This window comes from Phalacrocorax carbo, chromosome 12 (genome assembly GCF_963921805.1).
Source record: "Phalacrocorax carbo chromosome 12, bPhaCar2.1, whole genome shotgun sequence".
NCBI lineage: Eukaryota > Metazoa > Chordata > Aves > Suliformes > Phalacrocoracidae > Phalacrocorax > Phalacrocorax carbo.
This window is the reverse complement of record NC_087524.1, coordinates 15,737,597-15,764,459: the sequence shown is the minus strand read 5'-3', so window position 1 is coordinate 15,764,459 and position 26,863 is coordinate 15,737,597. Positions and strand designations below refer to the sequence as shown.

Genomic DNA, 26,863 nt, shown 5'->3' with positions numbered 1-26,863 from the left:
CAATGTCAGTCTTCATCTGCAGCTGTGTTACAGAATACAGTACCTCTGTTTGCACGCTAATTCAAACAAAAATTTCCGTAGTGTAGTAGCCGTTAAAATTTCCCTTTTGTCTTTCTGAACTTGGAAATTGAATTCCAAACTCCACCATGAAGAGCTCTTTAAAATTTAAATGTGTAATTTTGCTGTCTTGTGATACATTTCTTCAAGTTGGGTGTTGGTAACCTAACATAAGGTGAAATCACATTATGACTTATTGTTTTCCTTGTAATTTATGTTACTGTTCTGACTGAAAATTGTGTTTTATTCCTGTTTTGAGCTACCTCCTGTCCTTGTTCTTCTATCTTAGTTGCCACTAGTACAAGACAGCAAATATGCCGATGTTTTAGAAGGACAATAAGTAGCCCTAGAAAATTCCCCAAGAGTGTGTCTAGGTGACCAGAAGATGAAACATATGCAACCAGTGATGATCAGCTGTGGAAAAGCTTTAATATCTGATATCAGTGAGACACTGAGGAAAACCCATGTTACTCAAGCAACTACTAAAAGCAGAGCAGAAAAGCCACAGAGGGTTGCTAGGGATGGCTTAAAAATAAGCAAAGAAGGCCTGAGTTCATGAGTTCAACTAACCTTGAACAAACTTATTCTTGCCCAGACAAACTACCTAATCAGTTGGTTCTGAGGCTGGATTTCTGCTTACAGTAATCAAATCAATAGTGTCTAGACAAATGAGTGCTGAAGGTCAAGTTGGAAATGAGGTTGACAGCTGCTGTTTGCAGTGTTTCACTAGAGCATGCAAGCTTTCCATCTGAAGATGGGGTTACAGGATATAGCCACTAACTCTGAACCGAAAACAATTGACACTTTGTAAAGCAGCTGTGCTGGGTACCAACCCAAATGTGATCTTCCCCTATCATCTCCCCCATGCATTCATCTACTCAGCTAAAAACCAGTTAAGCAAATTCTTCCTAGAGAGACATAGGGAAGAAATATTGATTTACCTCTCTTTGCTGCAGTGCAAGCTAGAGTGCTTTGTAGCCAAAGAGGTGTGTTCCCTAGGGATTGGCTTAATCTTACTAATTGTAATTGTTGGTGAAAGTTGTTTTCAATAGCTTTACTTAATTTTCAAAGTACGTTTACTATGGATCTCTACATCTGGAAGGCTAGGCACTTTTTGATCATAAATATTTAACCTAGAAACATTATTTAACAACATAAACAGAGAAAATTGAGGTGGTTTTCTGGCAGCTTTTGTCTATATCATCTAAAGAGTTGTGTAATGCATCACAATCACAAAGGTGATACTTTGGATGAAAGCTTAAAACTCTCCTTGTCAAATGTATATGGAAAGTTGGGGGGGTGGAATTAAAATGTAATAGCTCTTTTGAAAGAGTAAGATTTTTTTAAACTTTTATTCCAAAATATCTGCTTCCAGCTACTGTGAGATAAGCTGTGTACACCTTATTGCTGTTTTATAGCCTAAAGGTTATTGTTTTCTTTTCTCTTTTGTAGTACTGATATCTACCTGAAAAGCTTTATAGCCTTCTGGAATACAGTATCATGCATGAACCACCACTCTTCTGTTAGTTATGAATGTTAGAAAAAATTACAGATATGCGAGGATCCCAGCTCAGTGAAACAGAAACATAAGCAGTAGTAAACTGACTTTAATCTACAGCAACACTCTTCTTCAACCAAGAAGAGCTGCAGTATATTGTGAAGTTTAGGACTGAATGGAAGACTCATGTGGCTATTGTTACTTTTTTTTTTAAAAAAAACCCAAGTTATTCTTTTATGGAAAAATACTAGTCTGCTGATTGAACAGTATTTTAAAAAAAAAGGAAACACAATAGCAAAAAACCCACAAAACCCGAAACCAACCAACCAAAAAAATAAAACCAACAACCCAACCCCAAACAAAAAACCGATAGCTAAAAATTTTGTTATATTTGATATTTATGTAGTTCTTCCACTAGAGGGCGGCAGTGTCTTTCCTTTGGTCTAAGGCTGTGCCTGTGGAATCTCTTCTGTGTGGACTTCTCTGTGTGTACACATCGGTAACAAGAGAGTGTATAAATGAAGAATGGGGAGTTTTATATGGTATCTGGGATATATGTAATAGTATTACAGTCCTTACCATAGGCTTTTCTATTTCAGGTTACTTATGTTTGGATCCTATGAAAGAGAAACAAATGTTCATTGCACAATGGAGCTGAGCAGTAATGTTTGGGAAGAAAAATCAAGAAGTTCTATTAAGACGGTAAAAAAGGCTATAATCTTTGCATGTTGCAGTCTGCCTTATGCTCTTAATACATTGTCTAGAAAGAGTGTGGCTTTGAACAATCAAGTGGGTGATATAGCAGGGAAAAAACACTAAAACTTAACAAACCAGTTATTTACTTATTAATCCAAAGTATTTCACTGTCAAATTGACATGTAGAGACAGCATCGTGCTCAGCTACCGTAACTGTGCTTGAAAATGTACCCAGTTTGAATATATTGTCAACTGTCCATCTGCATTAGAACAAGTAGTGTAAAATACACATTTTTATAGTCATATTTGGGTGGGGCAATGTTTGGAAAACAGTAAGATTCACCTTTCACTGGCCAGTAGTGTATTCCCTTCTAATGTGAGAGCTGAAGACACAGATGATCAGAGGGTAGCTCATGGGACTGCCTTCCTCCTTTTTCCCCTGCATTTTGTGGAAATGTAGACGATTGCCATAAATCTCTACCTTTGTATTACAGCATATGAATCATACCCTGTCTGCTAAATAAAAATACTTTTACAAGTGTCTGCAAATATAGAAAGTAGTAGTATTGGTGGTATTGAAAGTTAAGCTTTTACTGGTTATCATACTTGATAACATCAATTTAGCAGCATACACCCTACAAATTGCCCTTCTGTTTTTGTATGTGAGTGAGGATGAGTTACCTTTTTTATTTTCTTCAAACAAGAGGTGCAATGTATGAAAGAGCCTTTCAATTTCACATTAGAATGGTATTATGGAAGTCATCAAATTGAGTTGGGCTTATGCTGAGCAATAAGTAACAGTTATTGAAAAAAAAAAAAAAGTAGAAGCTTTAAGATGATTTTTGTTCTAGTGATTTCTTTGCATGAAACCAATTGTTAAAATAAATATATGTCCAGCATTTTACCTTCTGCTGTCTGAGTGCAACTAAAGCCCTGTGCCTTTGTTATATGACTGGAGCTGTGTTTGGAGACCAGCATTGTTTTTCCACTGGAGCTGAAAGAATCTGGAATTTCAGCATCTCATTCAATTTCTGCAATTAAATTCCACTTTGCATTGTTTTTAAAACTCCTTGTGACAAATGCTATGGTACTTGTTTTCAGTTTACTGTGTATTATATTTTGCCAAAAAGGGTGTATGACTGAGCAACAGACAGAAAGCCTCTTTTTGTTGTTTTAGCTGCTGTATTCTTAGTCAACTGAAAAACTTGAAGGGTAGAGGTTCACCTATGCTGTTTTAGGAACCTGTAACACTAGGTGGCAATTAGCTTTGTGTGCAGCAGGGGAATGACAAGTGGAGAGCCTGCAGCTGAAGTGCAGCCTGACAAACTTCAGAGAAGAACTTTCCCAGAGTGTGGTTTGGGAGCCAGACATTATAGAAACTGATGGCAGCTCAGGACTACGTTCTCCAGAGTTGTCTGTGTCTTGGCCTCTTCTCTACCTGCTCCTAACACAGTCAGTGGTGGTTATGTGGCTGTGAGTTAACCGCATTGGCTCCCTGAGTTGGCTTGCTGCATGATAGCTCTAGAGCCAGTGGAAAGGAGAAAGAAGGGTGGGATGACAGCAGCTTCAGTTAGTTTAAGCTGCTGGAGCAGGGCACCAACAGAGGTGATGGCATAAAGCGTTCAGGTGGTCCTCAGAGGAATTAGACTTCGCTTAACTCTGGAGGTTGCTAGACTTCATTGAAGCACCAGGCAGGAGGTATATTTGAGTAATTTAAACAAAAAGGTCTGAAAATAATCTGGTTTATGCAGCAGTTTTTAATTTTGTTTAACTTTTTCTAGTTCGTTTTAATCTAAAGGTTTAAGCCTCTTTGCATGATCACATAAGGATAAGGTAGGAGCAATTCAGCCTTAGTCTGGCTAGTTCATAGTCTTAACCCTTTCCTAATAACAAATACTTCAAAATTTTCAAGAAACAAGCAATACTGCCAGGGTTCAAAACAAACCAAATCAATCAGAAACTGCAAATAATTTCAGGATCTTGACCTGATCCTGCTAATACTTACTCATATTAATGACCCTTTTGTTCGGGTATGAACCCATGCATGGATCTGCAGGGCTGGTGCTCTAGCAATGAAGGTGGAAGTAAACTGATTTAGCATTACACTTCTCTGGACAAATTAACGTGTTTATTTTCAGATAATTTTGAGTAGCAATAATAGAATATACTCTTTTACACTCTAGCAATAGAAAAGGGAAAAAAAATACTCTGCAGTGTGGCACTGGTGTGTTTGTGACAGCAGATGGCAGTAAGATGAAATGGATGGAGAGTGGAACAGCTGCTTTTTAAAACTACAGAAAAGTACTCAGGGTGAGACTCTCAAGAACTCATCTTCCTTTTCAGCATCTAAAATGAAATGGCTGGTTTTTAAAATTTCCTAAGCTTTTGGAAATCTGGCCTGCAATGTACAGAAGGGTTTCCTATACATCTATATTGCCATCCTACATTAAGCATCGTTCAAACACTGCCTGCCAGAGAGCAGAAACTCCTTGATCTGAGTTGCTGCATCTCTAGCTCTGCTGTCAGTACGAAAAATTCGCTGTGCTCAACACCCTTGAACTTCAGGACACTTGATAGGTGGCCTAATTTTACGATCCTGTTCTTGAAAAATCTTGATATAGTAGAATATGGAAACTGAAAATGAACAACTTGCAGAACTATTTTCTGCTTCTTAACTATATTCAACTGATGTAGTGAAATCATGGAAGTCTCTTAGGAAATCAGATTGAATATGCAAGTTAAGTTGCAAAATACTAGGAGATCTTGTTGGAGATCTAGTGGCAAGAGTATTGCCACTTAACATCGGAGTGTAGCTATTTTTCTGAGAAATAATTATGTGAATTGTTAAATAGGAAGCTATAAAGAGAAGACATTGTGCTGTTTTCCAAACAAAAAGTTTACTTGTAATTATGATTTTTAGCTCTAATGCAATGTCAACCACAAGGCAGCTGATTGCAATAATTAATATCTTTCTAGTATGAAATCCTTCTTTTGTTGCCCGTGTGTGCAATAATTATTTGAGATGAAGTTGTTAGAATGAATCACAACTTCAGAAACTATAGAGGAGGAATGATAGACTAAGTTGAAATAAAGTAGATAAATTTGTTATGGTTTAAAAGCATCTAATTTAAGAGCCTCACATAGGCATGAGAACGCATCCTCTAATTCAGACTGTTCTACAACATTCCTGAGGAATATTCTCATAACTTTCTGTACTTCCTGGCATTTTCATTCTTTTTATTATGTTAGTAGTAGTGATAAAAGATTAGACAGGTTTAATACTTCATAATGAGTTTTGGTGAGACTTTAATCTGATCCCATTATTTATGGAATATTAGTAGGTGTCAGAATTGATTTTGGAAAAAGATGCTGTGTTATTGAACATATCAGGAGCATTACTGAAGTGTCTGTTATAATACAGAGGTGTCTCAAGCTTCTAAGCTGTTTATCAAATCAATCCAAAACACCAGTAAGACTTCGGAGAGGTGATTTGGCACATTCTCATGTGACACATGTAAACATCCTTAAATATCTTAATTCCTGCAGCATGTACTACTAATTAGCATTAATCGCTGCATTGCTATGTAAAACTTAATTATGTATGGATAGGATATAGTAATTAGCATAAGCAGCATTGGATTACTAGACAGGTGTTCTATGGCTAAATAATTAGAGAAGTCTAAATAGATATATGCCTGTAGCTATCATATGGAGGCTGTGTCATAAACGTGAATGCTTATTTCCACTGAACTGCCAGTTAGCAAAAGCAGATTGATTTTTACAGAGTTGTTCTATTTTTCCTTGGAGCACATTTGTGTAGAGCAAGCCCCTGGCCTTGTTACACTTGGTGAGAATCTTGCTGCTCACTTTACATGTGCCAGCACTTCACATATAGTGTTGTGCTGAAAAATTACATTATTCTTTCAGAAACTGAAGTTGCTCTGTGAACAAAAAGAAAATATAGTCTGCCCTCTTTAAAAGTGTCAGAAGAATGGACATAGAAGTGACCTTTGCAGTATTAGTAACAGGGACCTGAGGTAGCTTTGCAGCTGTGTGTCTTGTACTGCCTACGCAAACCCTTGGCTGCTCTGTGGATGCTCGGATGTCCTGAGTGTGGAGAGTGCTGACACTTTCCTGTGGTTCCAGCAGCGTAGAGAGGGAATGAATTGAGGGTGTAGTTGTATGGATATGAGAAACTTGGTTCATATGAACTGCCTTACATATCTTGGTAGTCATATTGCCTTTCTTTAGGTACTGATTGTTTTTGACAGATAAACTAGTTTTCTACAAATTGTAGGAACTATTGCAAATAGATCGTTATTGTCTGATAATCTTATACCCAGGAAGCATGTAGAAACTGTAAATGGCTTCTGTTTTTTATTTACTGTATAAATATAAATGGGGAGAGGTGCTCAACTGCAAAACAAAATATATCCATTTCAAGTTTTCTGTTCAGAAGCACAGGAGAATCATTATTGATCTCGAAATAATCAAGTTAGAGAATCTGAGAAAGCACCTTTAAATTCTGGTTTCAGCTAATATGTTGTCTGAGGTGGTACTGTAGGAGTAGCCACAGTTTTATATTTCTAAAGGTAGCAAGTGGTGGTGTTTCTGATGTTGGCAGGTGTTTTTTTTGTTTGAGGTGTGTTTTGTTTTGTGGTGGTGTTTTTGTTTGCTTGTGTTTTTTTTAACCTCTTCTATAAATGCTAACTTTAGCAATACAGAAACTGCATTTCATATTCTGCAAAGTAAAAGTTTCCATCTGAAAAACTATATCTAATAGCCTGTAGGACTTCACTTTTGCAGCAGTTGTCTCAGCACACAAATATCTCTGAAGTAACCTAGTAATAGAAAGAATTAAAGAATTAAGAGGAGCATTCCACCACTTTTCTTAGGAATTCTGCTTGATGTTTTCTACAGTTCTTTCTGAACATTGTGGTCAGCGCTGGAGTAACTGAAGGGGAGGAACAGTGACGCTGTCTTTCAGTGTTGCACTCTGAATTTGTACATGCGTACACACATATAGGTCATGATCTCTACTTCTTTTGGTGAGGTTATCTTGACGGATATGGCCTTTTATAGGTAAAGTTAATAGTAATTTTGAAATTGCTGTAGGCAGGCTGGTTGGTACCTGTTTATAAAAACAAAGCAATATTTCTCAGCCTTTCATAAAACTAAATTTCCTTTATCAGGGACTAAGGGAAACTCATAGGTATTCCAGTACTGTAACATATGAATGTAAAATTATGTAAATCAAACCCAGCACCTTCTGAAATGAGTTGCCTGAAGGTACTGAACTATAATGTCAAAATTTGAAGCAACTGTGAAATGTTAATTTGTAAATACATGGAGTTAAATGCCTCACAGTTGGCATTTCAGCATGCTTATTCAACAGCCTGCCATTTCAGTTTAATCCTATCAAAAGAAAGGAGAAGGATTAAAGCAAGAGAAGCTTTTTGAAAATGTCACTTTTTATGAAAATTCATGATCTAAAATTCGATAATATTTGTGAATACAATGGGGAATAGTTCTGAGATTTGTGCCTTACATAATATTCTGTAATCCGTCTTTCAAATAAACTTGAAGGCCATCAGGATTTTTTCTGTCTCATTTTAAATACTTAAGCTTTTTGACTTGGGGCTTCAGAAAGCTTTTCTGTGATTTAATGAGAGACTGTCTGTGAAAATGCACTGTAGTTCTCTGCTGCTCAGACACTATTGAATGTGAACATTAAAAAAACCAAACAGCTGCTTTTTTAGTGCATGTATATTCAGGTAGTTGTTTAGAACCAGATGACATCACTCTAGTCACAGCCTGACCTGACACTTCTTGCCTGCTTGTAAACCATTCAGAAGCATCATGTCCTTGGGCATGCACAGGCTCATCTGGGGCAGGTAGAAAGCAGCGCTCACCATACTTTACTGCATTTGGTAGCAGATGATACTAAATGCATCATGTGTGTCCAAGTCTGTAACTCCCCTTACATGCACCTTTTTTCTCCTTATGTCCACACCTGAAGTCGTGATCCTGCCAAGCCTCTCTGGAGTGCTGCAGAGACTGCTTGCAGTGAATCTGACTTGCTGAGTTTAAAATTCAAAATACCAGATGAAAAGGTTAACAAATAAAATAACTTGAGTATGAAGAATCTGTAATGAACAGGGCTTAATGTTCTGTGTGTGTGTCTGCGCTTCCCTGTGCCCAACTCTTACTTTAAGAGCTGCCAGCAGAACTCATCATGGTACTCAGATTTGGGAAGAGAAGTTCTTCTGCAGCCAGATACTTGTCTCATACACTGACATAAGTCTGCTTTGAAACCACTTAATTCCAGTCTAAATCTCTGTTAGAATTTGTAACCGAGTTGTATTGCAGCTGCTATTGGGGGGAACTGTCTGTTCAGCTGGGGTTTTCCAAGTTGATATTTTGCAGGGTGTTGTACTCTCTGAAAGCATAGTACTGACCTCTTTCTGATTCATCAGAGACATGAAAGAGGCACGAGCCTTTTTGGTGGCTGTGTTAGGTCTTACAAAGCTGAATTCACCTCTCCATATGACTGTTCTAGGACAGAAAGTATATAAAACTTCAAGCTTGATCAGGGATTAGTTCTGTTCTTTTCATGCTTTTTACAGAGCTGATAAACAACATTCATTTTTGTTGTGTATGGTTGTTCCTTTTTCCTTACTCATATAATAAAGAATCTGTACTACAGGGTGGTTGAGTTACCTTTTAGTTGCTTGTCTTCCATATCCTCCTGATAGTACCCAGTTTGAATAGCAATTGTAAGCTTTTGTCGTCATACTTTTTCACTTAGAACTTAATATTTAAAATATGAAACTATTAAGTAAACACTAAATAATATATTTTCTTTAAAAATGCTTGTAAAAGTCAGGACAGGCCCACTGTATTAGTGTATCGCTAGATGTGGTGCTGATGACTTTTTTTTGTGTTCTTGTCATCTGTTCTGCTACGTGTCTGAATACTGGATGCAGGAAAGAGTTTTAAGTAGGTTTTACAGCAGCTGTTTCTCATTTGCAAAGAAACTGATTTACAGTGATAGCTGATCTTGCTAAATAAATAGGTGGTTGATACATGAAAGCTAACTTTGTTTGTATAAAGAGTATGGCCTATTGTAAGGGAGATAACAGTGTTTTATTGACCAGAGTAAACAAAGTGGTTTCTGGGTAATTCAGTATATTTCTGGAATGACTTGCTAAACTATTTTGTTACATCCTATTGCAAAGGTGACTGGCCACATGAGCCAGCAGCTAGGGTTGGTGACTGCTGCATGTGGCTGGAGTAGAAGGGGAGGGACTTAAACACCAATATTTAAAACCACCTTTGGAAAAATAATCTGTTGTCATTCTCATTGGTTTGTTTTTTGTTTTTCTCTTCAATCTTCTAGTTTACTTTTAAAATATATTTTCTCAGAGCACCTTTATAAAAGCTGATCTCTTCTTAACATACTAGGTTTCTGCTTTTCAGATTGAGAGATTGGGATCTGCTCCTTCTAAAGAGGTAATAATTGGATTGAAGCTAATTTACCCATTGGTATGGATTTTAGTGATGTAATATTTCCCTACCAAGTAAACTGCTGGGCATGTTGAAAACTGTTGCCTTCAGTCAGTGAATGGTTGTGTCTCCCAAAAAAAACAAATAAGAAGGGAGCCTGTTTTTGAATGTTTAATTACTGAACAAAAATGTGTTTTCTGGGTTGTAACAACACAGAGAAAACCTGGAGGGGGGGGATGGGGGATAGAAAGGATCTCAAAGGGGGCCTGTGGCTGAGAGTAAAACAGTTGTTGAGAAATAGTGAGGTACTGGCACTTGGTACTCATATGCTTTCCTAAAACCAGGTAACTTCTAAAGTCTGTGTGAGACATGTAGGGGTTTGACACACGATGAAGTTGTAGGTGTGTTTGTTTCTGCAAGTTGCTCAGCGGTAACTTGTCTGTGAGTAACTCCCACAGCTAGTTCATCATCTGGAAGTTAATCTTAGAATTAAGGAAGAGAAAATTACATTGTTGTTTCTGCAGATTGTCAAAGGGTACACAGGTGCTCATAGTTATCACAGAACAGCTAATGTTTTACTTCTGACCTGTTAGTGCCTTCAGAATCTGTTATCACCCTTGGTTCCAAGTATAAACAATTTACCTGTTTATAGACTTTAAAGGGCAGTAATAACTACTGAGAAGACTCCTCTTCTGAATACCACTTTACTTAGTTGCTTTGTTCACAGTTTTCAAAGTTTGAACAATTAAAGCTATCGAGTAGCTTATTACTAGAAGTTTATAAAGAGCCTGCTGTTAGATTTTGCATTTAATTTTGGCCTTACTCTTTATGGGTTGTGTGACACCTTCCTGTGCTCTTCTGGAGCATGTCAAATGCTGCTACTGGGTTTTATCTACCTTTATTCTCTATGCTGTTTATTGCTGCTGTGAGCTGTGCTAGAGAAGGAGCTGGGAGAGTCTGTGTGCAAATGAATGTCCAGGAGGAATTACCTTAATTTTAGTAGGCTTTGGTCCAAATTCGTTATGTTGTACATTTGTTATTGTTTTGTGGCTTTCTGTGTTTTGATCTTTTGTTGTTGTTACCCAAATTGGCAGGTTGAGTTTGGAGACCTGACAGAGTCTTTAACTCCTGCTAAATCCCTAAAAATGATGGCTAAATTTGGCAGACCTTTTATTGACATAAAGTAAACCTGTTACATGCTGGCCTCCTGTAAAGTTTCTACTTCTCATTTTATAGTCTGAAAAAGGCATAACTAGACTAGGAGTAATACCAGCTCTTTAGCAACTAATTTTGGTACAATGAAAGAATAACAGTAAGACATAATGGCATATGTTTGGCTGCCAAACTGTGCCATCTGAAACTGAGATGTTTTAGGTGACGCAAACTGTAGTACAGGGAGCAGATGGAGACAGGAGAGAGGTAGATGGATTCGTGATTACTACCTGGTGTTTGTCACCAGGCGAGCAGGTTCTTCAGCACTAGGAATAGGCTTTAGAGGGATGTATGAAATGAAGGGGTCCCGAACAGTTGGTTATTAGAAGTTGCTGTGTAACTGAAAATGTAATTTTGTTGGTAGGTCATTTGTCACTTCTGTAACAGAAGTTTGCTTGGCTATTGTAGTTGCTAACCTTTAATGCCCATAGACGCATCTAAGTATCCAGAACAACTGCTTGCTTTTAGTTAATGGACACAGAGAGCTGATTGGATTTTGTGGCATTCATGTTTCCATGTTTTCTTTTCCCTAATTCCCTACTTGGAATGCACGCTGTATGTCAATGGGGAAAAGTACCCTGTTACTCTGCAAGTCTTTAGGGATCGTGAAGAGGGTCAAGAGCAGCATGGGCAGCCAAAAGGAATGCACTGTGAAAGGTGGGGCCTATCATAGTTTGGACAAGCAGGTATTTTACTTGTCAGCTGATATATGTAGGGCGTCTGTTCCATGTGTCCTGAGCTCCTGGTCAGCAAGGGGGTCTCACTTGTGGGCATGTGGTGTAAGATTGTATTCTTTTTACACATCTGCTTTGGCCTGCAACATGTTGTTCACTAACAAGTGTGATTTACACTTACAGTTGCATAACTGCGGCTGTTTACCTTGATTTTTTTTTAATAATCAGAATTTTGAGTCTCTCTTCTGGTTCTTCATATGATTCAGGCTTCTAACAGGTGTGTAGGGCCATCATTAGGTGCTCCTGTCTGGATTTCATCAGTTACCCTTCTGTTTTGATGGGTTTTTAGAAGAGATGGTATTCAACCCTTCTTGAATGTTAAATTTAATTAAATAAGCATGCCAGTCCCTTGCAATTTAGTGAGAAGTGGATGAAAGTAATATATTTTTCTTCCAGTTCCACTTGATTTATACAGTTGCTCTGCCTGTCTATCTGTTTGAAAGCAACTTTGGTTAACTATCTAAAATATTACTAGGTACAAATTCAGTTACACTGGGAAGAGGGGTATAAATCTCACAGAATAAAAATTTTCCTGAAAACAAAGAGCTAGAGATGGAAAGATATGAAAATAACATCTCTGAGGCAAATATTGGCAGATTTGTGGTACTGAGGTGGTGTGGGAAGCTGGTAGGTCCTCCGCACATATGTAGTTTGGTGTGAGCCATGGCTTGTCTTCTCATAGAGTGCGTGAAGGGGCAAATGGGATTGGATTCCTTAGTTTAGCTTTTCACAAAATGGCTTGTATATAAACCTTCAGGTTAGTAGGGAAATGTCAGGTACTTGAATCTGATTCTCATTGCTAATTTAGCTGGTGTAAATAGAGAAATTATGTTAGCTTAAACAAAAAGCACCATTAGGCTAAATATCAGGAGACATTTGGAATGAAGATCTTTTTTAAAGGATCCTTAATAATATATAGTATGATGATGGTTATTATTGATGACTTAACTAGTAAACTCATTCTTTAAAGTAGATATTTGATGTCCTTCAATGGGAAGGAAATTAGTTTTCCATGCACCACAAATAGTTGATATCTAGTGGTGCAAGTGTCAAAATACAGGCATATAAAACCTGAGTGACTGCAAAGAAAGCCTTTCATTTTGTGGGAAGAATTCCATATTCTGAGTACAATCCCACATAATGTTGTTATTTTTATGAAGTCAAATGAGTTAAATAATTCAGATTCTTGGACTCAATGTAGTGTTGTTACATGTGTCATGTCTTACCCTCCTAGAATGCTGTAATTATTTAACTGAACATTATCTCAAAACGACTGTTCATTTTTTTCTTCCTTTTTCCCTCTTCAATCACAAGCTGAAGCCGAAATTAGATGTTTGTCTCTTAGTGTTACAAGAGACACTTATAGGTCTGTCAGGGTGGAGCTCAACATCTGGAGGCAACAGTGAATGTGAATGGTGTTTGGAATACTTGTATGTTGTCAGTATAATTTTTCACTAGTTACTGTGGCTATCCTATGTCTGCAGAACAGGAGTGAAATCTTGCTTTGTGGGCAGAAGTGTGTGTTGTGATAATTATTAGTGCAGGATAAGTGATTCCACTTGCTTTTACTTAAGGGTGACCAGATGTTTTAAAAAATACTTTCAGTAATTAAAAAACATATAAGCAAAAATTTTGCAATGCAAGTGCAGTGCATGTTCTCCAAATGCTCTCTAATGATGGCAAATAGAAACGAGAAAGTAATACGAGTGGGCAGCACAGCCATTGCCCTGGAAAAGCCTTGAGGATCAAAAATGGAATTGCCAATACCCGTCATGTAAATGAAATGACTAAAAGGTCATTCCAGTGCATTAAGGTTAGACATAGCAGACTGACATTCTGCAAAGGACACCTCCATGTTGGAAATAATCGGTAGTGAATCATCGTTAGAAAATGGAGCATTTCCCTTAATGCAGTCTGTTAAAAGGCTGCCTCCATTACAGTTTTGGCAAGATAAATAGAATCTTTGAACCATGAATGTCTTTACAAATATTTTAACCAAAAGTCAGTATCTTCAGATCTTTACTGATGTCATCTGTTTCCATTTTTAGGTGCTTAGCTTGGAACAAGTATCATGTCTGCACACCCTTAGATCCATTTGATGTTAATAGAAGCTATATATTTTCCCTAGTTGATAGAAGAAAACAAAACAAGCCGTAGAAATCTGAGGCCAGATATGCAGAAAGGGTTTTTAATCGTAAAAACAGCCATGAAGTTTTTCACATCTAAACAAATATACATAGTGTGTGTATATATGTTGTGCATATATGTAAGTACATGCACTTAATATGTATAGATTTGTGTATATATATAAAAAAACAAATCAGTAGTTCTTCAGTTAAATTTAAATAGAATTCTTATGGCTAACAAATTGATCATTCATTTTTAAAAATGTGGGTACTTGGAAATACAGTAAATAACCCCTCAGAAATTGGGCTTATCTGAAGTTCACCAGTGCTTACAGCTCCAATGATACACAAGAGTCAAGAAATATGAAGATGTTTATCAGAGCAATTGCAGAGATCTGTTTCTAGGTTCACACACCTGTGGGAAGATAGTAAGAATAGACTGTACAGCAGCTTGTACACTACAAATGCAGCCACTTCACGTAACAATGAACTACATGTGAAGTGAGGGTAGGATTACAGTGTTCATAACTTCATAACACATAAACACGTGGTCCATCACCACTGTAATCTCTCCCATTTTCAATCCAGTGATTTTCACTGGTCTCAGATCACAGAATCACAGAACGGTGGGGGTTGGAAGGGACCTCTGGAGATCATCTCATCCAACCCCCTGCTTGAGCAGGCACACCCAGAGCAGGGGGCACAGGAATGTGTCCAGGCGGGGTGTGAATGTCTCCAGAAAAGGGACTCCACAGCCTCTCTGGGCAGCCAGTGCCGCTGCTCTGGTACCCACACATGAAAGCTTTTTCTCATGTTTAGCTGGAACTTCCTGTGTTCCAACTTGTGCCCATTGACCCTTGTCCTGTCCTTGGGAACCACTGGAAAGAGCCTGGTCCCATCCTCTTGACACCTGCCCATCAGATATTAATAAGCATTTGATAAGATCCCCCCTCAGTCTTCTCCAGGCTGAACAAAGCCAGGTCTCTCAGCCTTTCCTCATGAGAGAGATGTTCCATCATCTTGGTAACTCTCTGCTAGACTTGCTCCAGCAGTTCCCTTTGCTTCTTAAACTGGGTGGCCCAGAACTGCACACAGTGCTCCATATATATATTTATATACATGCACATTTGTAATAGAGACAAAAATACACATAGTCTTTATGATTTTAGTGAACTAGTTAAGTCTGTGACAAGTAACTTGCTGAAATTGTAAGTTGCTGTTCAGTCACATGGCGTTTCTGCAAAAGGTAGAATCAAAATCGATTTGAGCTGTATAGCGTGCTCTTAGAGGATATGAAAAACGCTGTGTGACAAAGCTGTTGATGGATGTTGTACGTACTCATGTATAACATGCTTTTACTCATAGTTTTTGAATCTAAGACCTATGTATCGACGGTAGATAAAGTTGTCCTCTGTGGACATATGTAAATATAAATGAATGAAAGACAATTTGGAAAATGGATGCGCATCTCTCAAACTCTATTGACAGCAGGCTGCTTAGGCTGCCCCTACAATAGCAGGTGGTACAGCCTGGGGACTGAGGATACAACTTCCACACCATACATGTTGTAGAGGTTTTACTGGGGTCTGCTTCTGGTCTGTCCTCCTGGACTGGCCATGGGTTAGTGGTAGGAGCACATTGTCGGGTGTGACTTCCTCTGGAGGGAATGCACTTTGTTCCAGTAGCTCTTGGTAATGCAAATCAAAGCACAGCAGGTGGAGACCATGGGAAGTTCTGCCTCAAGAGCACATGCCTGATCTGAACTGAAAAGCAAATGTAGTCATGTTCTTTGAGCAACTGTTACATCACAAATTCCATCTTTGGTGTTGGCTGGTTTGCTACTCCTTCCTCTTTTGTCTCTTGAATGAGCTAAAAAAACCTACAGAATTTGTTTCATCACTGCCTTGCATGTGGCACAGAAATCCATCTGTAAAAGGTCATCAAGCTTTTATTTTTTTCTGTTCATGGGAGGCATAGTAAAGAAGTAACCAAGGGGCCATTGAAGCCTGGGTTAAACTTCACCTCCTGTGGGGTGGCAGGGGGGTAGGTTGCTTGTTGATGGATTTAGATTATGCAGTGAGGCTGATGCAGAAGTCATTTTATGTAAAGGGCTAGAGATGTGGAAAGAGCATTTCACAGCTCAGCATAGGAGAAAAAAGTTTGGGGGCTTTAGCTGCCTGTATGATAAGTATTTGGAAGGGGGGAACTGTGGGCAAGACAGGATGGATCCAATATATATGACTTGAATCCCATAAAATAGCTCAAAACGGAAAAGAAACAGGTAGTGATGGTGTGCAGGCGAATATATTATTCTGTCTAGGTAGCTTGACTTCTTGTGATACCTAAAACAGAGCAGCTGCATTTGCATTGGTAGTCATTTGTTATGTCTTTGAACTGTTGCTTTACTTTGGAGGGCTGAAGTCCAGTGCTGAGTATTGATGAGATGAGAGTTTTGAGAGTGCTCTTGGAGTTTTCTTAGTTGTGCTGTCCTGCTGAAGTACGGAGAAGTGAGGGAGGGGTAGGGGTGAGTTTGTTGATTGGTAGGGTTGGTTTTGTTGTTTCAAGACTAACACGAATGTGCCTGAATCACAGGGATGCTGTTTTGACCTGAAGAAGGCTCCCCACTTAAGTGGAGTAAGATGTGTAACACTGCATTCCATGTTCAACATGGGAGCTTAGGAAGGCTGTGGTGAGAGCCTTGCTAGTTACACAGCCATGTCAGCAAGGAAGAGTAAGGTGCTTGGGGGTAAAAGAGTTCAGCTAGCTGGAACCTCCTTGAAAGCTTCCAGTAAGGAAAATACCCTAGGTGCTAGGAAGTGTATTACTTAACCAAACCAGTTCTCTAAGCGGCATTTAGAGATGTAATATTTGTTAATTATTAAAGGAAAAAGCAGGCACAGTAGTAAGGGAGAGCAAATAATGACTACTAGCTTGGTGCAGGAGACCAGGTGTGATGATGAATAACTGCATCAATTCAGCTGCATAAACAGAGAGCAGAGGATGTAAGACAAGAACAATACTACCAACAAAGTCATAGAAGTAGTAAGTCCATGGGAGTAGAGTAGCTGTAAATATTTGGCTAGTGTGGAATCTTTAAAGTGCCTGATTAATGTATGTTATCTATAGGTTATAGTACAACCACATTTCCTGGGAGTTTCTATCAGAAACACTAAACAGCTGGCTTCAGCAGAAAAACTGGCTCGATTTCAAGCATTTCTTTACATACACACACACATATATATCTAATTCCAAATAAGATCTAAATGATATCTGGACAAGGTATCTCTTTGGTTATTAGACTGGAGTCAGAGTAATTTAGAATGGAAGAGACCTCTGGAAGTAATCTGGTCCCAGCTCCACCCAAGTCAGGGCTCAGCAGGCTCAGACTGCTCAGGACCCTGTTCAGAGGGGCCTTGGCAGTCAGGCAGTGCTAGTTGTTAAAAAAGTCTATCTTCAAATTTTATTTTCTTCCTCACTAAATAGTATGTGATAGATTATACTGTTACATGGTGGGGGGGAGGGGGAGACACCAGAGCTATCTGAACTCATTTTGACTAGTTAAAATAATTCCTAAAAAGTGATTTAGTCTAAATACCGGTCTAGGACTATTTCTATAGGGGTGGCTTCAGATGGAGTAACTTTTCTTTGTGTTACAGGCAGTCCAGGCAGGAGGTAGTTTTAGCCGAAAAAAACTGTAACAAAATTGCATCAAGGCTATGCCTGAGCTTTCAGTCCTGCTGGAGAGAGAAAGTAGTAAATATGTAATATTTTTGTTCTGTTTATCAAACTTTTGCAGTCTGGCTACAATGGGTGTTTAGCCAAAGCATGGGAACCTCTGTGGTGGATTTTTACTCCTTGCAAACTATATTTGAGCAAAGAATTCTCTTTGGGTTTTGTTTGTTGTTTGTTTGGTTTTTTTTTTTTTGCCAGGTTTGATAAAGATTTCTATTTCCACTACAGTTCTTGAAGCTTTAGCTGTTGGAATAGAATCTGAAATAACGTATATTCTAAAAATATGTTTGTAATAACTAGGAACAAACTTTTGGCTGCTGTTGTAAGCAAAGGCATTCAGATTCCTGCCAACTGATGTGTAGAAGTGCATTAGGAACCACAGTCTTGGTTAGATATGATTGAGGTAACCAAGAATTGTAATTAATTCCTGAGCTTTAAAAAGAGCTGCTAGGAGGAAATAATTTTATGAAAGGTCATTAAAGCAATATTCTCACATATCTAATAATTAGAATGAAAGTAAATGAGATTTACCAGAAAGTAAAGAATCTGATTGTAGCTAAGAACACACAATTTTCTTTTACAGAGATTAGTTTCGTTTCTAGATTTGTTTTGACAGCTGGAAGTAGAAACCTATAAAGGCATTGGAAATGGGTCCTGGACAGAATATACTCTTCTTGCATGTTCAAAAAACTAATTCAGTGGAGCAAAGAGATTATTTTGACATTGCCAAACCCCCAACCCACTGTATAACTCTTCAGATGCTGAAATAAATATTTTAAAGCTACAGCAGAAGAGAAGCAAGGAATGTTGCTGTGGCTGGAAGAACAGTTTAGGGAAAGATGCTGTGTGGATCTTGACTGGTTGTATCCTGGGTCTCCTTTTCAGCAAAGCAGTAGTAGAACAGGAGAGGTGCAAGCAAATTCCTTCCTCTTACTGCTTTTCTGTCTATATCAGAAAATAAATCTTTGACATTGAAACTTGGCACTCTTTTTTTTTTATCTTTGTGTTTTATTGAGGAGTAACTTTACCAACTTCTGAAAGGAATTATTATTCTTCACACTTTTGAAAGCTAGATTTTTTTTTTCTTGAAAAGTGCTTCCTGGTGGCTGGCATCTAGCTGTCCTACAGGTGACTAGGTAAGCTTCAAGTGTTATGTATTGTTAAATGAGAAGTGTGGGATTATAAATTCTTTTCTCAGTAGAATAGATTAATTTTATATTTTTTAAAAAGTGGAATTCCTATTGAGGCAACAGAATAAACCCAGAATAGGAAAGCAATGGTTAACCTACCTTTACTGAAGAGAGATTTCTGCAAATAGATCAGGAACTTCAAGTGTATAGTCATCCTTTTATCTGTCTATAGGTATCATATACTCCTACATATCATTTATTAAAGAAAGAATAGCAGTTGAGAAGGCTGAATGAGCAGGCAGCTAGTAACTGAGAGAGTATGGCTGATACGTAAAACTTGAATGAGTGCATCATACATGCAGACGTGCTTTTTTGAGTATCTGTCTATCACTTGTCTATCACTCCCCCATATCTTTAGTTTCATTCTCTGAGTACTGCTGCCATTTATCTTGAATACTGGGTGTAATGTGACTGTTGGCTGGGGCTCTTATCTATTGTAAGGATTAGATATGTCTCCCTTTTTATGTCCCTAAGAGTCTCTCTATACCTGTATAATGTGTGGGGTTTTTTAGTTAACACATCTTTTGTTCTCATGAGCTATGATGGGAGTTAAATGACTGTATAACAAATTGGGAGCAAGTTAATGATTAAATTTGTAATTTTGTATCCTGAAGGTTTGATAAGATATTTAATCTTTTCTACTTTTTTACATATGGTTTTTCTGTAGAGCTCTAATCTTTTAAACCTGTAGGTTTTCAAATTAAATATTTTAAAAAGTGTCAATTTAAAAGAGAAACCTCAGACTTCGAATTCTTAGTATTGAATGTGCCATTTATGAAAAGTGACTTTTTTGGGGATGCTCCAACAGCTTTACAGTGATGGTCAAGAAAGTATAATGCCATGGCCTGATGTCAAGTATTCAAATTATATCACACAATGTTTTCATCAACATCTTGGATGCAGTTTTCAGTTGTTTTTGGTTTGATAAAGCTCATTCAAGTTAAGTAAACTGAATTATTCATACCTAAGTCAAGAAATCAAATAAGCAAATAACTCATGGTTTCAGAACCAATGCAGATTCCATCCCTGTAGAAAGATAAATATTTACCACCTCAAGAGTAAACAAGATCTACTTAAGAACAGCCTCTGTCATGCATGTCTTCTCACCCACACACCTTGTTCATATGATTTTTAAAAAATGTATTTATTTCTCAGACATTCTACTGTATTGACTAACTTGTTGTTGGGTTTGGTTTTTTTTAATTAAATGAGGGGCAAGTTGTAAATTCTTTGGTTAAGGTAATTGGTCCGGGTCCCAAGCAAGCCCTGTTTCTGATGGCAGAGAAGCTGGGAAAGGAAAACAGAAAGACGTTGTGTTATGAAATCTGCTGGGTGTTTTTCTTCTATATTTCACTAGCTATCAATGAGATCTGTTGCTAATTTAAAAGTAAGAGCATAAAACCAGAGTATATGAAGTTATAGCAAGTGCTGAAGTAAAAGAAGTTTTTAGGCTTGACATAATTTCCTATTCATTCTTTCACTTGTCTTATGATAGGGAAATGAATTGGTATATATTACTTCCCTAAGCTGCAAAATACTTCAAAAAAAAAAAAAGTCAAAATTAATCAACTTTTACTTTTCTGGGGTAGTATCCTGTTCCTTTTGTAACTTACTTGTTTCTCTGATTCCTAGTAAGCTGTCTCTGGAAGAGTGTTTTTCTTTTAGCACTTTTACATGCTTCAGCGTTAGTGGTTTGGGGTCTAAAATAGGTTTCTGGAGAGCTCGTAGTTCTGCTACCTCCAGAAATAATGGAGGGATTTCTGCCAGAATTGTGACTAAGCCTTGCGATAATGCACAATCCCAGTCTCAAATGTTTAACAGAAATCTTTGTGGCATAGCTAAGTGGTTTTTGTTTGGTTTGGTTTTTGGACATCCGTTATAATAAAGCTTTTTCATAGCCTAGAAATGGAGGATATTCAGCACCCTAAGTAGCTATGCCAATTTGGTTTTCTTGTCACTCAGATATCTAACTATAGGGGAAAAAAAATCCGACTTTTTGTTAGCTAATGGTATGATCACATTGCTTACATGGAGAGAAAGCTGCAACATAAAGGTCCTTTCCAAGCCAAACCGTTCTATGATTCTATGAAAAATTCAGACCTTCAGATCTTCATGAAGCATTTATAGACCCTAGATTGCAAAGTTGATAGTGTGTTGATTCCAATTTACAGCTAATGTCCAGTTTCTAAATCATTCTTTGGATATATTGGAAGTGATCTTTATGTGTGTTTGTGGGGGGGAAGTATTTTTCAAGTGCAAAGCAAATGCAGCTAGGTATTGATTTCTTTTGCAAAGTGAATCATCAGTATTTGACTCTGGTGTAAAGATCTTTTTCAGTTTAATAGTTGTGGCAATTTTTATAAGTGATGAATGGTAACCGTATGAAAATCTGGCTTCTAGGTGTGCTGTTGTCTTGGAGCTACTAATTAGATGTGACGCTGAGCTGCTGTTTCTCTGCCTGGCAGTGACTTGTGCCCTATAACCATAAGCAAATTGATTTGACGTGATGTGTTCAGCAAAATTGCTAGAAATACATGTATGGTTGTGGAAATCTTGACTGGTTATATAGTTGTATGTTTATACTGTGGTGTTTTGTCCAGAACTTAATTAAAAACAAAGTATGGTTTGGCTGCCTTTCTATGCAGAGAAAGATTATGATATACAGAAACTTGGCCTTCTTACAGTAATTATTCAGAATAAGCTAGATACAAATCCCTATCTTTGGGCTTGGCAATGTAGAATTTCAGAAGAAAACTGATCTGGTTTTACCACGCAAAGGGTGGGGTTGCGGGATTATACGTAACAGGAACTTAATTTTGATACAGATAGATCTTCTATTTAATCTCTGAAGAGCCGTTGTAATGACAAATCATTTTACTACATCTGCTTTAGTTCCTTTGGGTTTAGCTATTTCTGTGGGAATGTAGGACTCTGAAAAATGATCAAGTCTTGCAGGATGTTATTCAGGCTTGTGCTTTTCTTTAATAGCCATCTAGCCATTAATGTTAATGAGAAATATTAACAGTTGTCAAGAAGATAGTATGCTCAGGCGGTGCAGAAATAAGCTCTTATGGTATTTCAAATTGTATAATTACATTGGTTCTAGGTACTTGTGAGCTCCCTGTTGCTTAAACAACGTTCTTGATAAGAGTGTAATTTGTATTACCGAAAATGGTAATGGTTTGTTTGTAAGAGTATAGTCTTTTACATATTTTTTGCTCACTTTTGTGAAAGAAACTGTTTAAATATATCACATCCTTAAGTCAAATGACACTGCTTGATTTCCTCCACCCTGGTACAAAGCTTAATCTGATAATCCTGTTAGTCGAGGGTAGTGTAAGGGGTCAGCAGGCTGCAGGGCTGGGGGAGAGCGGGGAAGAAGTGCTGTGCCTGCTGTTTTGGCCTCCCCAGCACTGCTGGTGCTCATGGCCCTGCCACTGCCTCTGGCAGCGCTGAGCTCTTCCTCAGAGCAGTGACTGCTCCTGTCTCAAATCCCACTGTTTTGCTGAAGATTCCCAGGCAGGGAGAATTTATAAAGCTCCTGTTCATTTCAGAAGATGCCCTGTACTCCAGATGTACCTCTGCAATTAGCATTGCTGTTGGTTTAAAGGAAACACTTTGCTCCAGAATAAAACCAGCCTATAAGTAATGCACTTATTCTTTCCATCAACACTCTTCCTTCAGAAAATAACTTTTAAGCCTTCAAAATGTGACTTTTAAGCCCATTAGAAAGTAGTATTTTATAATTTATTTCCATGGAAACTGGTATCTGTGGTGCATGTTACTATAACTATAGTGGGTAATAACTTCTCATATTTTCAGTTTTGATGGCAATATCCATGTCAGTAATCAGGTGGTTAATGATGCTGGGTGCAATAGTCAGAACTGTCAAGCAGTTTCTCTGTGTGGAGATGAAAACTCTTCACCATGAGTAGTATTTCCTTTATAAAGAACTTCTAACTAATAGCCTAATTAATTTTTAATTTATTACATGAGGATTAATACTAACTGGTTCATCACTATTAGTTGCATACTTCCAATATAAATACAAGTAATTACTAGCTGTTTTAGGTTTGCTTATAATGTATACACTTGAATCTTTTTGTTTTATTTGCTTCCATCTCAGAGATGAACAAAACCCTGGGTTGACCTCCCTTATGTGTGCATATTCACAGTGCATAAACTATGCTCTCATTAATCTCCTTTATCTGTAATTTGCATTGCAGTGATTCATAACAAATTTATACAAAGAAAACCATTAAGTAAACTTTTTATTTAAACCTTTTATTGTTTTGGTGTCATACAGGGTATTATTAATGCACTTTCTCTGTTCTTTTTAATAACCAGTTTAAGTAACCTTATTTCAGTATTTGCTACCTGAGTGTTTTACAAAATGTATGATGACCGAGTCATGCTTAAGCAATGTTGGAGGAAGCCTTTTTATCAGAGATGTAAATAGTGATATAAGATTGGGGGGGAGGGGATTCAATCTTTTCAATTTGTTCAGGGCTGAAGGAAATAATCACAACTGGTTTTAATAAAGACTAAAAGGATGTCAGTGAGTAAGAGCACTTAAAGAAGAGCTATATTGGTGTTTGTACAACATTGCTCTCCAAAGAAGAGCTCCACATAAAACTGGATTTCTGCATTTTACCTGCTTCTGACACTTTGAAGTTAAATACAGGTTTTCTGCTGCCTTGTTTGGCTTTAACTCCTCCGTTAACTCCTGTAATTGCTGTTTAGTAAGAATGCCTCAGCAACTCATGTAAAATTGCTGAACAGCTTACTTTTTGCATGTTACATAACCTATTTCACCTCACAATTGGAAGGTACACTTTTTTTAGTAGTAGCGTAGTCCAAGAGTACTTGCAGTGCTAGAAGTACTGAGGAAAATAAGATGTAGCTGCTTATTTTGTTCAGTAACTACCCTGTTCTGGATTTTGCTGATGTCAAATGTTTTTAGTGCTCATCAGGCAGACATGCAGATGTTGACTTTGCTACCATTAATTGTCACACTTATTTCAGACAAATAGCGTGTGATGGTGAAGATAGACATGTGCGTACCATTTGCAGTATTGTGGCCTTAAATAATATTTGAAGTAGTAATTCATTTGGTCCAATATGTAATTCACTTCAGAATGAAATTACCATCATATTTGATAACTTTTTTGTTTTGTTTTTGTAAGATATCATGTAGAACAGAAAATAATGAGGCTCACTAGCTTGCTGTATAAGACTATTAAAAAAAATCAAGAAATTTATGCATAAATATGCTTTTCCCTAAAAGAAAAAAAAAACCCAACCAAACAAAAAAACCCAAACATGAAAACTGCAGCCTTCATCTGAGATAATTGTGTCTCCCCATGCACAGACCACAATTCATGTAGCTGGAAAAATTAACAGCAAAAGGTCTCACAACCCACTTCTATTTTTTTTTACTGTTTTATTGTCATTGAAAATCTGCTGTTCCTAATATTCCATAAGAAGCAAAGCTGGTGACTATTCCAGACCTTGCTAAGAAAGCAGAGGTAGTGAGTCCATTGCTTTATAAGCCTGATTTCCCTTTCTGGAACACATGCACAGAGTTTTTAATTAATAATAATTTGATTGCTTAAATAGAAAGTATGTGCCACAATTTTTTTTTATTTTATTAATTGGGATGACTAAAATGTGATGTACCCATTCATGGGAAATTCTGTCCCTTAAAAACTGTTTCCAGTATAGCCTGGAGAAAATTCTATGTTATGCTTAAAGATGCTTGAAATGGGCAAGAGGAGATTAAAAACAGTGGAGAATAATAATTAAAAAACCCACCTTAGACACTCGCAAAGCAACTGAAGGTATGTCCACACTGCAGTACAGCACTATAATACTGATACACCTGAAATAACTCAGCAGTACCAACTTATCTGTACTAAGGTTTAGTCCTGTCTCAGCATCAAACTCAGGATGGGCAAGTTCATCTTGTGCTGACTACTTTGACATCAGACTACAGACTAACAGGTTTTAAGTCAGTGTATACATTTCTGTGTTTTAGTCACAGGAGAGCATAAGAACTGATTACTTACTGGCCATTTCCAGATGCCGGTAAGTGTAACAAGTCTTTTGAAGGCAAAGGTGTTTCATGTGTATATTTGGGGGCATTTTGGGTTGGTTTTGTTTTTTATTGCTCTTTGTGAAGGGGAGAAGAAATGGGAAAGTGGTGTGTAGGTCATGTGCATCGTCTGCTGAGTGGGAGAACAATAACCACAATTTAAAAAAAAAAAACAAACAAACCAACCCAACTCTCTTTCTGGAGCAGTTTTTCACAACTTGAAAAAGGTCTTAAAGGTCCGATGCTAGTAGGACTCCAGTGTGTCTTAACTTCTCTCTGAATGCTTCATTTTCTAGTAGTTGAACTTAAACGGCACCTTTTGAAATGGTTACGTAATTCCTCTGCTTTAATCGGCGGTTGGAGCTCCCTTTGAGAAGTTGTGGCAGTCACACTAAACTTGCAGAGACACTCGTGATGGTGGATGAACACCTCAGTCAATCCATTGTGTTAGAACTGGGTATTTTATAAAATTCCTTTCAAGGAAACATGAAGAGTCCACAAGCTAATTACTTTAGTATCCTTTCAGTGACACTGGAAAGGGCACAAAGGTGTAGTCCGTCCCATAAAGCTACGTGCAGTATGAATGGTCAGTAGTGCCATCCATACCTGATTTGCCAGTTAGCAATTGGTGTCACAGTTGGTTATGTATACTCCAATCTGCAAGCGTTTTCAGCTGATATGATATAGAATGCAGATATGTCTATGAAAATGCAGTAATTGCAAAACTGACAATATTGAATAAAACTAAACAAGCTGAAGAACATTTTTCTGATACTGCAAATATTTATACTAGAAAAACTGTGTGGATAATCATTCTCAAGATGATTTTGAGTGTTGGCCGATTCCTTTATTTTACTGATGAAGACTGCTTTCAAGATAGAATGCTTAATTCAGAGTTTGGTCTGAAAGGTGATCAATATAAAAGGTTGACTTCTTAGCAGATGACAGATAAGGCAAATGAACGGCTGCTGAGAACAGCTATGTGAGTACAGAAACACCCCTCTAGAGTCATGGGTTTTCAGAGCAGAATAAGAGCTGCAATAGAGGAAAGCAGAACACCAGGTAAAGCAAAAAGCAAGTAGTTAAAATTGTCTGAAATTTGAAAGATCAGCCTGATCCAGAAACCACTGCAAAAATGATGGTGAACATCCGGTAGAGGCAAGGGATGGTTTAACTGTCAAGCGAAGCAGTATAGGACAGATTAAGAAAATGTGGTTATGCACCTAAATAAATTCCATAATATCCCTGTGGGGACAGATTTCTGATAAAACTTTTATATTTCTTTGTTCACTGCAACTCGGTCTTGTTTGCCGTGAAGTTTTATTTTTATTGGTGGTATCTACTTACGGTGAAAGCACATTCTGTAGTTATTAGCTTTTTCCAAAATAATTTTGGTTCTGCATTTCAAGTGTTTAATGGTTTTATGGAACTTCTTCCAAGCAAAATGGGCAGAAGAGTATCTTTTGGCAGTTGCTCAGTTGTGTGCTGTGAAATGAATTGTGCAAGAACAAGAATTTGGTTCTTCAGGATTGCTGTTCGACAAATTAATTTTTTTCGTAAGCAGCAGATATTTTCCTTTTAGTTTCTTATGGGAAGTTTTATTCATACATATATTTTAAAATGTTTATAAATATATTTATAAATTGTTTTGAAAAAACAAACACCCCCCTCACCCCCCATTTTAGTATATCTAGAACAAATACATGTTAATTGAACCTATTTGTCTAATATGTTTTGGCAAGATATTAAAAATGGGGGGAGGGGGAATTAACATGTTTGAAATTAACTGAATCAATGTAAACTTGGAAATAGGGGAAAAATACATCAACATTTCCAACCAAGTCAGATATTAAAGGCATATGTTTCTTTGGTATGGAGGAAGCACCACATAGCAAGAAAGAATATGCTAATTACTGTCGTAGAAGTATTGTCACTGTTCCAAAATCTGTATAAATTTTAGACTTTAAGATTTAGCTTCAGTTATGGAAACAATAACTCGATTTTATTCAGGCAATCTT

General features: G+C 37.5%; 1 protein-coding gene across 1 annotated transcript in view; it reads left to right on the top strand.

The window, feature by feature from the left end:
- The window catches only part of PDZD8 (PDZ domain containing 8), a 64,720-nt gene that overhangs the window by 23,725 nt on the left and 14,132 nt on the right, over window positions 1–26,863 (top strand). The window contains exon 3 of the mRNA XM_009511889.2: window positions 2,155–2,257. Within this exon, the coding sequence (XP_009510184.2) occupies window positions 2,155–2,257 (103 nt within the window). The remainder of the gene's footprint in view (window positions 1–2,154; window positions 2,258–26,863) is intronic.